Genomic DNA, 15,803 nt, shown 5'->3' with positions numbered 1-15,803 from the left:
ATTTTTTCGTTCTTATTCGAAGTGAGAGATGCTGTCAAAATAAACTAATCGACATGCAATCGAGAACATTATTCATCCAACTTAGTTTATTCGACAATCGACAAGGTCCCTTGCGCTACATCGAATTTAGTAATAGCACAAAACAAGAAACATAGACTTTACATATAGATATCCTGAGGTGACATTCAGGCTATTTTTAACTCGTAGCCAGTACGCACTCACACGTCAAGTAGGCGTAGGCTTGATTGCAACAACCGGGAAATCAAGAAGCACGATCTTTTCAATCGCGGCGGAGAATGTTGCCGAGTACTCGACATGGTTAGGGTGGGCTTGGAAAGCACTGAAATCATCTTTGGAACCAAATGTCATCATTAAAGCATGAGTGAAACCTTGCCTTAGCATCTCCATGCTTTCAATATCCTTTCCCCTGTCACACACATGTTATTTAATGCATATGAAAAAAATAACACTAATATTGAAAATGAACATTATCCAAATTATATCGTGTATGTCTAGTATTCGCAACTTGACTCGTTTTTAAGAATATTGAATGGTACTAAAATAAGTAGGTACCCAAAAAATAGATACAAAAATAATAAAAATTAAAAAATAAAAAGTTAATTAGATTTATACATTTCAAGTTATTTTTAACAATACATAATACAAGAAACAAATATACATGAACACAATGATATAAACCTGTCAAAATTAACATTATTAATATATAAACGTACTAAAAAAAACTACTATTTGATATATATAATAGGTGGTTTCAAGAAGGTGCAAACAAAACTAGAGTAAAGTGACAACAAAAAATAAAAACAGTTTGTACATTGTAACAAGAAGTAACATTAAACTTACCAAACAAAGGACTTGATAGTGTCAACTTCAGATACAAGTTTTTCCAACCCTTTAATAATATCCTCCACAACCACCTCCTCTTTGAACTTGACCACCACCAAGTGTGTGAACTCCGCCATCTGCCACCAATGACCACCACCAGCAACCAAACCTTAAGTGTGTGTGTATATATAGAAACTCAAACTTAAGGTCCTAACATATAACATGTGACACACTGACATACACATTTGTATATGTTGAATACTTGAATTATTCTTTGTGTGTACAACACCCAATGCAATGTAAGACTAAAAAGTCAGCACAGTCAAACCCACCGACACCACTGTCTGATTTATGACAAAACTTCAAGGTGGGAAATCTTTTATTGGATCCGATAATTAAAAAGTTTATTTAAGTTAATAGTTTTCTTTTATTTAATAAATAAACTGTAATTTTCGTCCGTAATATACAAGACTGAAGTCCGTCGGTTATGTGGACGACCTGGAAAACAACGTGTCACGTGAATTTTTTAGGCGAAAAGTCGGTGGCCAAACATTAGGAGCAACTGATTCACGGATTATTGTTTGACAACTGACTTTATCGATCTAAAGAAAAATCTCCATGTTGTCACAAGTTTGATTTTTCAAGATGAGTGATGATGATGTGGGTTTTCAAGTAATGTCCAAGTTGAATATTAAGTTAAAATGAGGTTATTTCCTTTATCTTTTGGCTATTAAAGATGTATCTACATTGACAAATACACTATCTCGTTTTAACATACCGTGTATGTATGCATGTATGAAGATTGTTACATTGATTGTTGGAGAGAACATTTTGATCATTGTTAGAAAATATATGAAATTGCTCCCAAATGAGTCTACTCTTAACTATTTTAGGTGTCAATTTATTATCATTTGCTTTCAATCTATACCCTAATAAATTTATTAAAATATCTAATGTGATGCTAACTCACCTAGTAGAGTCTTTTGCCTCAAATTGTAGGTTTTGGTTTCTAAATGAAATGAACTCAGATGGTGTTTTTTTAGTTGTATAATGTTTGTTTAATTATTGAATTTGTTACACCAAATGAAATGAACTCCGATATTCTTTTACACTTGTAATTTAAATCTAGTCTGATATTTATCCTTTGATTTGATATAATAAAAAACAGTTAAAATACGTAAAGCTGTTATAAATGGATGTAATTTAGAATATGTAAAAACCCTAAAGAGAAATATTGTCTTTTGGGGTTTTAGAATTTTACCTAGTGTTAAATACTTATATATTTTTCTAACACAAGTTTTATATTTATTATTTAATAATGCACATCTTTTTTTATATTTTTTAATTTTTTTATTAAGAATACAATAATTTGGACTATAATATTCAGTGAATGAGGCTGCAGCTACATGGGAAGGTGTTCTTGTCAATCTTTTCGTTTACGTATTGCAGGTCCTAAAATTTAACATTATTGCAACTTTGAAAAGTAAAAGATTTTGTTTGCATAGTCATATTTTCTTATTACAAAAAAGAAAAATAGAATTTTAATAATATTAATTTGTCTACAATACTCTTAGCTTGAACTTCCATTACTAAAGGTAATTTCAATAGCATAATCGATTAATCGTTATTGAACTACATCTGATTAATGATGATTATGAACCAAATAAAGATAACACATGCAGGTGAAAATAAGGTGGAGATCATATATAAATCGATTGTAATTTTATGATTATTATGCCACTAAGATGGCTTTTAACAATAAATATGAAAGTTAAAACTGTTAGTGGTTAAATTGATAGGATGGTTTATTAAAGAGTTAAGTGTCATTTTGGTACTTGTGGTTTGTTCAATTACGCAACTTTAGTACCATTTTTGAATTTATTGCAAATGGCTACCTCAGTTTTCTAAAACTTGCCATTTTAGTACTTTTTTTTAACGCCGTCTATTTTATTCGTTAAGTCAGGGGTACTTTGGTAATTTTGTAATTTTTTTTAATTTTTCATTTGTTTTAAAAGCCTCCCCTTTTAAACTTTCACAACCCTAAAACTACGGCAACCTAAAACAAATGCAACAAAGACATACGGCAGCAATAAAAGAAGTTATGGTACCAGCGATTGTTGTCAAGCAACTGCAAAAACGGTTTTCCGACGAGTTCCAAGGTACCAATGATGGCGGTGAGGAAGGCCGATGGCTGCCGTCATATCTCCGGCAGTAGCGGCGGCGACGGCGGCAATCAAGTTCAATTGGCGGCGATGGCTCTAGCGGCTAGGGTTCGGCCACCGTATCCGACAATGGTGGAGAAGAACAAGCAGCGACAGATTACGCTTATGATGGTTCAAGACGAAGCGACGATGACGATAGGGTACAGGCGAACGTTTTCCGGCAGCCTAGTGCGTTCGCCGGCGAGATGAAGTAGTTAACGGCGGTGGACTTCCGTTGGGGTTGTATGTCGTCGGTTGTCATTTCAGATACCTGCTGCTTTGCAGTTCTAGAGTTTCGATCTTTGTTTCAGATTATCTTCCGTTGTAGAGGAATTTTATGAATCAATCGATCGTTCGTTGCAGAGGTGTTAGAGATTTTGGCCTGTGGGGCATTTAAAAACAAACAAAAATAAAAAAAATACAAAATTATCAAAGTACCCCTGACTTAACGGATAAAATAGACGGGGTTAAAAAAAGTACTAAAACGGCAAGTTTTATAAAACAGAGGTAGCCATTTGCAATAAATTCAAAAATGGTACTAGAGTTGCGTAATTAAACAAATCACAGATACCAAAATGGCACTTAACTCTTTATTAAAATACAATTTCCTCTTAAGAAAAAACATTTTTTTGATTTGTTTTTAATAAATAAATACTATAACTTATTTTTCTTTAATGGTTACTCATACCAATATTTAACCAAACTTTTAAATCTATTCATTTGTCCATCACAAAACTAAACACCCAATCACTTAGATTCTAAAGAGTGAGGGTTAACATCTCATAGGTAACAAAAACAAAATCTTTTAAAAAATTATTTTGAAAGAAACAACGTTTCGTACACATCTTGTCATCTTGATGCCGCTAAATCACAAATCCTTTGATATTATAACTTCACTATTATAGAGATCATTCACCGTTATATCTTAACAGGTCAATGAAATGACCTATTGCTCACTAAAACCAACTCGCCCACGTGATGATTATGAAAATATTGCAGATACCGCAGCCTTACACTTTATTCAACTTGTGCTATACTCGATACATTTAAAATATGTAAAGAAAGATGAACTAACACGTGTGATTGCAAGCATAAACGTTTGTATAACAATTTATGAAATATAAAACTTATTGTATACAAATATTATATAATGAATAAAATTGAATTATTGGGTGAACCCATAATTTGAAATGGGATCATCTCTGAATTATAATTTATTCAGCCTTCCACAAACAAAAGTGAAGATATTTGGAAGACCATTGCCCATAGTTTCACTAGCGATATGTTTTTCTTTTTATCTAGAAAACTTTGAATCAATATCACTCTTTTGACATCTGTATTTAATAGATAATTTTTTTTAACGGCCGACGAATTCTTTAAATAGGCTACTGGCTAAATTCATCATATCGGGATATACCCGCATTGCGATCTTATTTATTTTTAATTCTATTTATTTTTTATTTTTAGGTTTTTTAAAAAATTTTATTTATTTTTAATTTTAATTCGCGAGAGATTAGGGGTGGCGAACATAGCAGACAAGATAAGAGAGTGGAGATTGAGATGGTTTGGACATGTAAAGAGAAGACAGAAGACGAATCCTGTTAGATCCGTAGAAAACATTACTATATAGGGGAGGAGGGGTAGAGGACGACCGAAATTGACTTGGGATGAGAGGATTAGGCATGATTTGATAGACCTAAACCTCTCCGAGGACATGGTTGAGGATAGGAATTCGTGGAGAAGTAGAATTAAAGTTAAGGATTTTTAGAGAGAATTGAATACCTTAGGGCTTAGACTTAACTTATTTAGGTCGCATACCATAATGGTATTTCCCTTACATATATTATTATTATTATAATTATTATTAGCTTTTATATAGCTGTTAAACTGTGATCTTATTATTAATATTAATATTATTATAATTAGTAGTAGTTTTTATATAACTGTTAAACTTTGATTTCCTTTATTTTGCTTCATACACATGTACTTAGAGCCGAGGGTCTCTCTGGAAGCCACCTCTTTATTCCTTTGGAAAGAGGTACGGTGTGCCTACATCCCACCCTCCCCAGACCCTACTTATAGCTTTGCTGTCGGTGGGATTTTACTGGGCATGATTGATTGGTTAATTGATTGATTTTATTTTTAAACATTAAAACTTTTGAGATTTTAAAGAATTTATGAGCTTAAGAGGTTAGTGAGTTAATTTTACGAACTTTAGAAACCTAAATTGCAAATTATTGAATCGAATGGTGTGTTTTGAAAACTAACATTTCTTTGATACTTAAAATGAGGGTTGCGAATGCATCTTATTCTTTTTTCTAGATTGTGCAGTTGACAATAAACAGTCAGATCAAGAACAAGCCTGCTGGTTTAGAAACAAGAAAGATTAGTGTGTTTGAAGAGACTGAAGTTGCAGATGGTGAAGCGCGCAAAAGAAATCGAGAACTCGAAAGGTTGGTGGTTGAATCTGAAGATGACCTGAACATGTTTGAAGACCCGTCAAGAAGCAAATGAACGATACCATTCGGCTAAAGGATATCAACAAAAAAGGAATTAGACGTCAGAAAATGAACGCGAGAAACAACTTCAGTCCATCAAGATAATGATTTTCGTTCCCGATTGCAATTGTCGGGCCAAATATTATAGGGTTAACCTTCAAAAATTATATAATTCTAATAAACTATAGTTACTTGTACAAAATAACATATCCTTACATTTTTACCAACAATAAATACCACCTCTAAAATTTAACCATAACACACTTTCATTTTCTTTTAACACCTTAGCTTTGCTTCTTTTTCCTTTTCTTTTACTAAATATGTTGGTTATATATAGGGGTGTCTACGCTTCGGTTTAGACGGTTACCCATCCAAGCCGGAGACCCCAGACTTTCTTAGCCGGCAAACTCTTTTGCGATGACTCCTCCCTTGTTTATGTTGTTCCCACTCGTACGCTCCTCTAAGCACCTTATTCCCGCATGCCTACAAGTAAATATTGGTTATCATGCAGTATTATTTATCAATTGCAAACCGCCACCGCTCTGATTTTGATCCATTTAAACGAGTTCATTTTAAAGAAAATAAATAGCTCATGAGAGAGCGTGAAACTAACCTTGCATATGTGTTGTGTCCATAAATCCCTTTCCATCAATTTTACTCCATTACTAACATTTCTTGCATCAAAACCACACTTTGTATCTTTCTCAAAATGAGATTGGATTATTTGGATTGATGGTTTAACCACATTTTCTGTCCATGACTCTTCAGTGAAACCTGAAAATAAAATAAAAACAATGTTATTTAAGTCAAAACATTCACTCCTACATCAAAAGATCGATATTCTTGAAAAAATCAGTTTTGGCGCTAACTGTTTGTCACTTTGTAACGCGTTTGGTCTTTATCACTAGCATACGTTAATATAACTGTTAAACGAATATGAAATGACTATTTTACCCTTTTATTGAAAAGCGAAAGGACATACATGAGAGACATTCGGTTGCATCAACATAATGTATGTTCCACCCAAACAATGTCTGCAGCCGATTAAGCCTTCTTTTCTGGTAAATAATAATATTAGTATTTCTAAATTATATACAACGATTGCAAGAGCAAAACAAAATATATAAATAATTTGAATATTATTCACCTGTCGACGAACAAGCCTTCTGGTATTCAATTTAACTTTATCAATAGCATCTTCAAGAAGCTGTTTGAGCGGGTTCTCGCAAGACGAACACGATATTGTGTCCATGTTCTCTTTTAACTTTTCAATAGACGTAATTGTCAACTCTTGACAATTATAAACTTTTAAAAAATCCTCAAACTCCCTGACACCAATGGCTTGCCTTAAACCTCGAGTGTAAACAGCATCAGGGTTAAAAATGTCATAAACTTCCTGAAGTAAACCTGAGTTGACCATCTGATCTACCCTTTGATCCACATATGTGTCTATAACAGGGAGTGAAGCGTCCACACATATAAAACAACAATTGTATCTCAAATTATCACCATCTCCCCAGTTCTGCTCAGCCGAATGTGAGATTATTATAACAGTTAAATAAATTTTACGTAAAAAATGAGATTTTTCCGGTTCAGTCAAGGAAGTCAATGCCAGTTAGGGGTGTACACAATCTGAGCCGAGCGACGAGCTCTCCCGTGAGTAGTTTTTCAAGCTCGAGACCGGCTCGTCTATTATTTATTAATTAATTTATATACATTTATTTTATTTTTGTTATATATATATATTTGAATTATAATTTTTGTATATAACAATATATATTATTTAGCTATTTTTATCTAATAAACAAAAATTATATTTAATACATTAAATTAAATCACATATCTAATTGGAGGCTTGTTTAGGCTTGGGCTCGTTTAAGATCGGCTTGATTTGAGCCTTTAGCGAGCCGATTTCGAGTAGCTCACGAGCGACTTGGCTTGTTTACACCCTTAATTCCAATTATTCATGGTATGCAGAGCTGCCAATTACAACTCATTTACTTATATATGGACTGATTTAGGTTATGTTTTATCTCTGTCGATCAAATGCGTATAAAGATAAAGAAAATGGGTCAAACGGGTAGAAAGTCACACAGAGTGTGCTTCTAATACATAAACCAATTACTAACTAAATCATTTTTTTAAATAATTGAAAATATATAACTGACAACTATTTCAAAAATACAAAAACTTTGGAGAAAGTGTTTGAAGCCTCCCCGGCCCGTACAAAACTAACCCCTTGGACCTGAACCCATATTGACCCATTAAAATTATGCTTCAGAAGAATATACCTCCATAGTTTTCTCCTGAAGATATTTGCTAGGTAGACCACCACACGAAGTATATAACCGAAGGTATTGACTTATCTGCAGAAGATAATACATAATTAATGTGTATGCCTGATTTGCAAAATCAATGATGTGTGAATGAAAATTTGTTATACAGAAATCATGAGCCACGATATTAAAACATTTTTAGGAACTTATCCACTTACCTTTCTATGGTCATTTGGATGAATTCTATTTGCAGCAACTGGATCAATAGCCTTGAGACTTTCATAACTATAACTAAAATTCTCTTGATCTAACATAAGTTGCATATGTGGTTCTTTATCTCCTGCTCACAAAAAGGGTAATCATCAGTTCATGTTTACCTGTTAAAAGCAAGCACATGAAGTTTCAGTCAAAAAAAGGTGGCTGACCTTTAGTTTCATCAAAGCAACCGTCATCAGTATCTCCAAGTGACTCATCTAAAAGAAACCGACTCACAAGTGCCTGAAAACAAGAAACAAGGGACAAAATTACAAGTTACACTAATAATATTAAAGATCAAGGAAATGCAAATCAAGCAAATACATAAATTGTAGTCACAAAACCAATATATACAATTTACCTGAATATAGTAATTTGTGCCTCCAACAATGACTGGTAAGTGATTCCTGGATGTTATATCATTGATAAGCTGAAAAACATTTAAAGTTTTAAGAAATGTTTTCATTATTAAACCAATAAGAATGTTGCATCTGAGAATTAAAATCCCGCAGTATACAGTTCAAAACAGTTGCAATCATATTAATATCAATCATCAAATTTCAGAACTGAATGGTTACACCAGTTGATTACTAGTAATATCAGAAGTAGTTTTATACTTTGTTATGAACACAAAGGCTGACAATACATGGCATCAAACACAAAGATAGATATATGTAGTATATACAGAGGCAAAAATTACTCACAGGAACCGCGTAGTCCCTAAAATCCTTTGCAGTAAACTCAACTTCAGGGCTAATTGTACCTAAAAGATGATGTGGCACTCCTACATAGACATAGAATCCCAAAATCAATAACAGGCATTGATATTCCACGCATAATATTAATATTAATAATAAAACTCAGGTCAAAATAATAACCTTTCTGATCATGAAGTGGAACTTTATTAGTGAGAACATCCAATCCTTGATACACCTGATTGATTCAAAATTAGATTATGCAGCAATAGATTAAGCTTTAAATCTGTTTGTGTATAAATAATAATAATAATAATAATAAACAACCTGCATAGAATCGGCGTTGATGATTTCAATGGGGAGTTGTAATTGTAATTGTGAAGCTAGGTCAATGGCTAGACGTGATTTGCCGGAACCAGTAGCTCCCATTATCACTATTACTGTTGGCTTTGAGTTTAGAGTGTTAGGGTTTATTATGAGACTGCTACTACTGTCAGTTTCCATCTCTTACCACCACCGTCTTCCGATGCGGCGGCCGGAGATGAATACAACGGATATTAATAAAAGAGAAGTCGAGAATTTCAAAATGCCCCTAAAGTTTTACTTTATTCTATTCAAGGCTCGATACTTCTGATTAGTCTTAAAACATTCGGTTATCATTTTTTAAAAGTTATTTGATGAAGTGGTCTGCACTCGAATAGTTTGGATGGCTTGGTCTCCCTCTTGGATTTTGGTAATTAACTTGAGAGAAGAATACATTTATTTTACTATTTGATGTCACCTTAAAACTATCGGAAACAAAGATCTTTGCTACTTGTCACGTTACTTCGTCCACCAAATGGGCTATATTTTGATCTTCTTTCCGATAATTATGCTCCTTTCAAAACCCTTTGGGCTTATGAGTTATGACTCTAACTTGACAATTGTGCAAAGGCTCGTGTGATTCTCTTAGATGCCACAGAAGAAGCCATTTCATCTTGCTTATTGATACAAGTCGCTAGTTATTGTTTTGTCATGTACTCATCAAAGGACTAATCCCAACATCCAATTAACAGTACGCAAGAAGCACAAGCATTTCCGTTGTACGTTTGCCATTAATCCTTAAAACTACTTCAAAGAATCCCATAAGTATCCAACAAGTCAATCTAAACATCCAAATCCCCAAAGGAATCTTTGAGTCAACACAATTTTAACTCAAGTAGAGGTTATCTTCGAACATTTGGTACTTCAAAACTAGCTTTAGAACTAGAAGCCGGTTCTAAAATTTAGTAAGATGTAAGATTATAGGGACCAAAAAGCTCAACATAGCGAAAGATATTAATAATATTATTAACTCCCTCGCGTCAGTCATCTGATAACAAATCGAACGTCCGCCATTGTTAAACTGCAACAGACCTCAGCTCAGCTACGAACCAAAAAACTTCATCAGTTCTGGTTTTAACCTCCATTATTGATATCTTACTGATTTCTATCTTAAATTTCGGATAACATGCGTTCAAAAGACCGAATTTCATACTTTTACGATGGTACGTATGTGTGTGTGTGTATATATAATTATACATATCCTAATTTAATTGTACTAGATCCATCCTTTTTATTTGTTTTTGTCTAATAATATTATGAAACCCTATAAATTATCTATTGTTGACTGTTGAGATAGGTTTACATTTCGTGTAATAGATATATTTGGTTGGCTTATAAAATTGAGAATGGATTGTGAATATTAGGGTAATTGACTTGTGCAGGAGATGTTGGCAATGTTTACTTTGGGCCGAACCATCCGATGAAGCCGCACCGGTTATGTATGACTCATCATTTGGTGCTCTCGTACGATCTTCACAAAAAGATGGAAATCTATGTTAGTTTTATTATTTTCTGGCCTTTCAGAGTTTCACTTGGCTTTTAATAGGGGTGTAAATGAACCAAGCCGCTTGCGAGCTACTCGAAATTGTTAAAAACTTGAATCGAGCGGATCTCGTTTGTTAAATGAGCCTCAATAAAAGCTTGAGATTGGGATCGAGCTACTTTAAGCTCGGTACGATTTGAGTTTTTAATGAACCTATCTCGAGTAGCTCATGAACCGGCTCGGCTCGTGTACACCCCTAGTTTTGGTCATATGGCTGACACCCTTTGTTAATAATATATAACATAATCTATAAATTTTATTTCAGAGGCCACACAAGGCATGTCCGGTTGAGCTAGCACAGTTTCACTCAGCTGATTATGTGGAGTTCTTGCAGCGGATCAACCCTGACACGCAGCATTTGTTTCCAGAAGAAATGGCAAAGTGTAAGTACCTTGTTTGATGACACTTATGACTGATTAAAATCTAACACTTAAATTTATGTTTAGTTAAACTTGGAGAAGATTGCCCTGTTTTTGATGACATGTTTGAATTTTGCCAAATATATGCTGGTGGAACAATTGGTAAGCTTCATCTTAAATAACTAGCGCCATATACCGTGTTTAACTATTTGTGATTGCTAATAGATGCTGCACGAAGATTAAATAATCAGCTTTGTGACATTGCCATAAATTGGGCTGGTGGATTACATCATGCTAAAAAGTGTGAGGCGTCTGGATTTTGTTATATTAATGATTTGGTTTTGGGCATTTTGGAGCTTCTTAAGTATCATGCACGAGTTTTGTATATTGATATTGATGTGCATCATGGTGATGGTGTAGAAGAAGCCTTTTACTTCACCGACAGGTAAGTAAATAACAAAATATAAACGAACAGAGCATGTTCGTGCTTGTTCTTTTAACTTTCACCGAACAAATGATTGAACACGAACAAGTAAACGAACGGGGTTTTTTTGTTCGTGTTCATTCATGTTGGGCCTAAAAAGTTGCTAAAGTTAGACTAAATTGTAATGGGTCTAAACAATATAAATGAATATATTAACAAACATAAATGAACGAGTGAGACTTGTGCTCATGTTCGTTCGTTTATTAAATAAATGTGCATATAACAAACTTCCTGCCAAACATTCGGTTCATTTACAGAGCCAAAAATACCCCTTTTCACTTTTTAGACAATGTTTGTAGAATAAGTTTTGTTGGTTTACTCGAGAAACATATTGGAAGTTTAGATGACTGGCCATATGCTATGTAGTTACTGTTCAACGTATATTGTAATTTGCACTCATATTGATCGTATGATGCTTTAACGTGTCAGGGTGATGACAGTTAGTTTTCACAAATATGGAAATCTGTTCTTTCCTGGATCAGGTGATGTTATGGTATTTTACATTCAACACTTCTCTGTTTATCTGTATGGTTGATATTTAGATTATAAATAGTTAAACGAACGGGCTTTTTTTGTTCGTTTTCGTCCATGAAAAAGTGAACGTGTTCATGTTTGATCGTCTATAGTATAAACATATCGTTCATGAAGGTGGACGAACAAATATAACTGAACGTAGATGAACGTATATGAACATATAACTGAGCAAGCACTAATTAAAAGTTAACATGGATATCGATCTGTTGGACCTAAAAAAATAATAAACTAGACTAACGGGCCTTAACAATTTAAATGAATACATAAACGAACAAATGTGAACTAACGAACCTAAAGTAACTAAAATGAATGAACGAGACTTGTGTTCATGTTCGTTCATTTAAGTAAATGAACGGAAACTTTTGCTCATGTTCGTTCATTTGTTAAATAAACAAACTTCCCACGGAATGGTTGACTGGTCATTCGGTTCGTTTACAAGCCTAATTAGCACGATACTCGTGTATTTATTTGGTACTTTTGATTTTGTAGGAAATTGGGGAACGAAAAGGAAAGTTTTATGCAATTAACGTCCCTTTAAAGGACGGCATAGACGACACCAGCTTTACACGATTGTTTAAAACAGTATGTTTATTAAAGTTAAAGTACCTTGTTTTTTTTATATATTTATGGTGTGGGAATTGGTTTTATGATTTTATTCAATATTTCATTTTGCAGATAATATCAAAGGTTGTTGAAACATACCAACCGGGTGTAATAGTTCTCCAATGTGGGGCCGATTCGCTTGCTGGGGACCGTTTAGGCTGTTTCAATCTCTCTATAGATGGTGCTAATCTTATTGTAATCAACATCCACTTGATTATTGTTTAAAATTCTTAATTTGTAAATAACAGATAATTGACTGATGCTGTAATACTTTTTTTTCTGTTATTTCTGAATGTCTTTACAGGGCATGCTGAATGTGTTAGAATTGTAAAAAGATTTGGTTTGCCCCTGCTGGTAGGTCTATTTTATTATTTTAAATAATTTTTTGTTTTTATTGTGTTATTAGAAACTAATATTTGAGAGTTTTGTGAAGGTAACTGGTGGTGGAGGATATACTAAAGAGAACGTTGCTCGGTGTTGGACGGTTGAAACGGGAGTTCTTTTAGATACAGTGCTTCCTGATGGTATATACTTTTATTTTTTGCAAAGTTGCTTGCTTGTTTTAAAAGGCTTAATGTCTCAGTAAATTTCCAAACTGGTCATTTTTGGAAGAATAGAAAATGACCATAGTACCTTAAAATGTTCCGCCTAGGCCATTGTAAGTATCATCTCAAGGGAATTAGGGGTGTGATGGTCATTTTTAATAAAAATGACTAAAGTGTGTTTTTTTACACTATACCCGTTGTTAAATTAACACGTTATGCAAATTGGTAATTGTCTGAAACTCTGAATCCAATTAAGTGATTAAATGCTTATTTGCATTATCTTTAGGTGGTATTTTGTGGAAACTAATGCTTGATTCTCTTGTCAGTCACATATTTTGTTTGTATTACATATTTCTAAGACCTACATATTTTTTTTATATTTGTCTGAATCCAATTAAGTGATTAAATGCTCATCTGCATTATCTTTAGGTGGTATTTTGTGGAAACTGATGTTTGATTTTCTTGTCAGTCACCTAATTTTATTTGTTTACATATTTCTAAAACTTAAATATTATTTTTTATATATGTGTTAATGATGCAGAGATTCCAGATAATGATTATATCAAATATTTTGCTCCAGAGTGTTCGTTAAGGATTCCAACAGCTCATATTGTATGCCATTTCTTCTGTATTATTCTTTTTTGTCATTTTGGTTTTAGCTAGAAGTGGTAATTTCAACCCGTTTTCTTATACTTGGGTTACTGGGCCAAATCAAATACTTGGTTAAAAAAGAAAGTGGTTTGAAACTTGAAAGTTGTTCAAAGTGTAATTTATTGCATGCAACTTTCACAATTGATTTATGCTAGAAATTAGCATTATGGGTTTTTTCTTTTTGTATATAACACTTTCAATCTCATATTGTGAGATTTTTTGAATCATATTCTTTTTTGTTGGTTTGACAGGAAAATTTTAATAGCAAGTCATACTTGGGCACTATAAAGATGCAAGTTCTAGAAAATCTTCGATGCATTCAACATGCTCCAAGTGTGCAGATGCAAGAGGTGATAAGGATATTATAAAACTAACGATTTTAAGTACTAAAAAAAACTTAATTTTAGTTTTTCTATAACTATCTTTATCTAAAGGGTGTTTTAGAATGTTGGCTGATACGCAGGCCTTTTCTTCAACAATGTGACTTATTTGAATTCACATTAAAGATTGAAATGAATCTTAATTTTCTCTAAATATTGCAGGTCCCACCTGATTTCTATATCCCTGATTTTGATGAAGATGAGAAGAACCCTGATGAACGAATCCATCGTAAGTACAAAAATCCTTAAAACAGCAATACACTAATAATTAATTTAATACAATGATTTTTTAAGGTTTTATATGTTTTGAATGCAATATTGGTGGCTCTCTGGTTGTTTCATTCATGCTAAGTTTTCCGAGTTCTCCTATTTACACATAATAGCTGTTTGTTCATATAGTTCCCTTTCTTTCTAACAGAGCACACGAGGGACAAGCATATTCAACGTGATGATGAATACTATGAAGGAGACAACGACAATGATCATAGCATGGATGATGTTTGACATGTGCGTGTTGTTTTAGAGTAGATATTAGAAAATTTAGGGTTCGTTTGAAGGGGATTGAGATTGCAAAGGAGCCAACAATAGAAATTCTAATTTATGTTGTTTTTTTCATAGTTAAATGTAGTTGTATGCAGACTTGTTGTCATGTGCTGAGGACTTGTACAACAAAGTGTGAAAGATATGATGAAGTTCTCATTTTCTGTTTTTTTGTTTCCAGTTTTGTTAGAAAAGAACCCAAAAGACAACTAGAGCCTTGAATAGAGAGGTCTACTTGTTTAAATAGATGTAATATTAAGAAACAGTTTTAATAGATAAAAATATTGTAGTTTATAAACAAAGTTCTTGCTGAAGTCATTTTTATTTTTTAAAAAACTAGACTTCTATTATAAAATCAAATTACTTGTTGAATGAATCTTAGCTTTTCTACCATTTAATGACATTTGTATTTAAGACTGGTTTTTTCTTATTTAGCAACAACATATCAGCTATTTTTTTTTTTGAATGTTTAAGCTTACCTTCTACTATTTACAATAAACCACCATTGCCAGAGATCGAACCCTAGACCTCTCACCCAAAGGCCTAAGCCTTTACCATCCCACCAAAGTGGAGATGGTACAACATATCAGCTATAATATACCTTTGTTATTATGTTCTCTCTTTGGGGCTATCAAATCCTGCTTAAAAGGTATTTGAAAGTGCGATTATCGAAACATGTAAGAATCATAATCATATAATAACGTCATTAAATCTGAGCACAGGTTAGAGCTCCAATTTGGTTAGAACTCCATTACATACGAAGATACGCCAAATTTTAAAGACAAAAACTGACATTTTAGCGGGTGACAGACAACTTCATCTTTATCAGTTTATCTAAATCAAGAGCTAAGCATATGTTTAGTAGGAACTGGAATTTTGTGACTGAAATGAGAAATTGGATTCAGCCTGTTACTAGGTGATGAAAGCCAACGATGACGATGCTGATTAGACATGCACAAACCGGTTAACCGTTATTTAAAAACCCGTTAATTATATTTATATAACTGGTTAGTGGTCAACAGTTAATTAACCA

At 33.2% G+C, this 15,803-nt stretch overlaps 3 protein-coding genes across 3 annotated transcripts; 1 reads left to right on the top strand and 2 right to left on the bottom strand.

Moving 5' to 3' along the window:
* Nucleotides 1–143: 143 nt before the first annotated feature.
* Nucleotides 144–1,187, bottom strand: LOC143595970 (stress-response A/B barrel domain-containing protein At5g22580-like). The gene is made up of 2 exons (XM_077074857.1): nucleotides 862–1,187; nucleotides 144–427 (listed from the first exon to the last, which is right to left on the bottom strand). Exons 1-2 carry the CDS (start codon nucleotides 978–980, stop codon nucleotides 226–228), a joined length of 321 nt encoding a protein of 106 aa, XP_076930972.1. The 5' UTR covers nucleotides 981–1,187; the 3' UTR covers nucleotides 144–225.
* Nucleotides 1,188–5,634: 4,447 nt separating this feature from the next.
* Nucleotides 5,635–9,314, bottom strand: LOC143595978 (tRNA dimethylallyltransferase 2-like). Its single transcript, XM_077074862.1, has 11 exons — nucleotides 9,096–9,314; nucleotides 8,952–9,006; nucleotides 8,778–8,857; nucleotides 8,435–8,503; nucleotides 8,244–8,316; nucleotides 8,037–8,158; nucleotides 7,834–7,908; nucleotides 6,690–7,064; nucleotides 6,525–6,600; nucleotides 6,156–6,316; nucleotides 5,635–6,025 (listed from the first exon to the last, which is right to left on the bottom strand). Exons 1-11 carry the CDS (start codon nucleotides 9,270–9,272, stop codon nucleotides 5,906–5,908), a joined length of 1,383 nt encoding a protein of 460 aa, XP_076930977.1. The 5' UTR covers nucleotides 9,273–9,314; the 3' UTR covers nucleotides 5,635–5,905.
* An 825-nt stretch (nucleotides 9,315–10,139) lies between these two features.
* LOC143595980 (histone deacetylase 9-like) lies at nucleotides 10,140–14,871 on the top strand. The gene is made up of 14 exons (XM_077074863.1): nucleotides 10,140–10,294; nucleotides 10,514–10,626; nucleotides 10,940–11,057; nucleotides 11,121–11,195; nucleotides 11,259–11,478; nucleotides 11,947–12,010; nucleotides 12,541–12,633; nucleotides 12,727–12,835; nucleotides 12,959–13,008; nucleotides 13,088–13,178; nucleotides 13,741–13,811; nucleotides 14,102–14,200; nucleotides 14,393–14,459; nucleotides 14,649–14,871. Exons 1-14 carry the CDS (start codon nucleotides 10,258–10,260, stop codon nucleotides 14,732–14,734), a joined length of 1,293 nt encoding a protein of 430 aa, XP_076930978.1. The 5' UTR covers nucleotides 10,140–10,257; the 3' UTR covers nucleotides 14,735–14,871.
* The last annotated feature ends 932 nt before the right edge of the window (nucleotides 14,872–15,803 follow it).

This window comes from Bidens hawaiensis, unplaced genomic scaffold (assembly GCF_021521415.1).
Source record: "Bidens hawaiensis isolate Kalapana, Puna unplaced genomic scaffold, B.hawaiensis_p1.1 tig00045927_1, whole genome shotgun sequence".
Classification (NCBI taxonomy): Eukaryota; Viridiplantae; Streptophyta; class Magnoliopsida; order Asterales; family Asteraceae; genus Bidens; species Bidens hawaiensis.
Note: the sequence above shows the minus strand (reverse complement) of the source record. Positions and strands in the feature narration are given on the sequence as shown.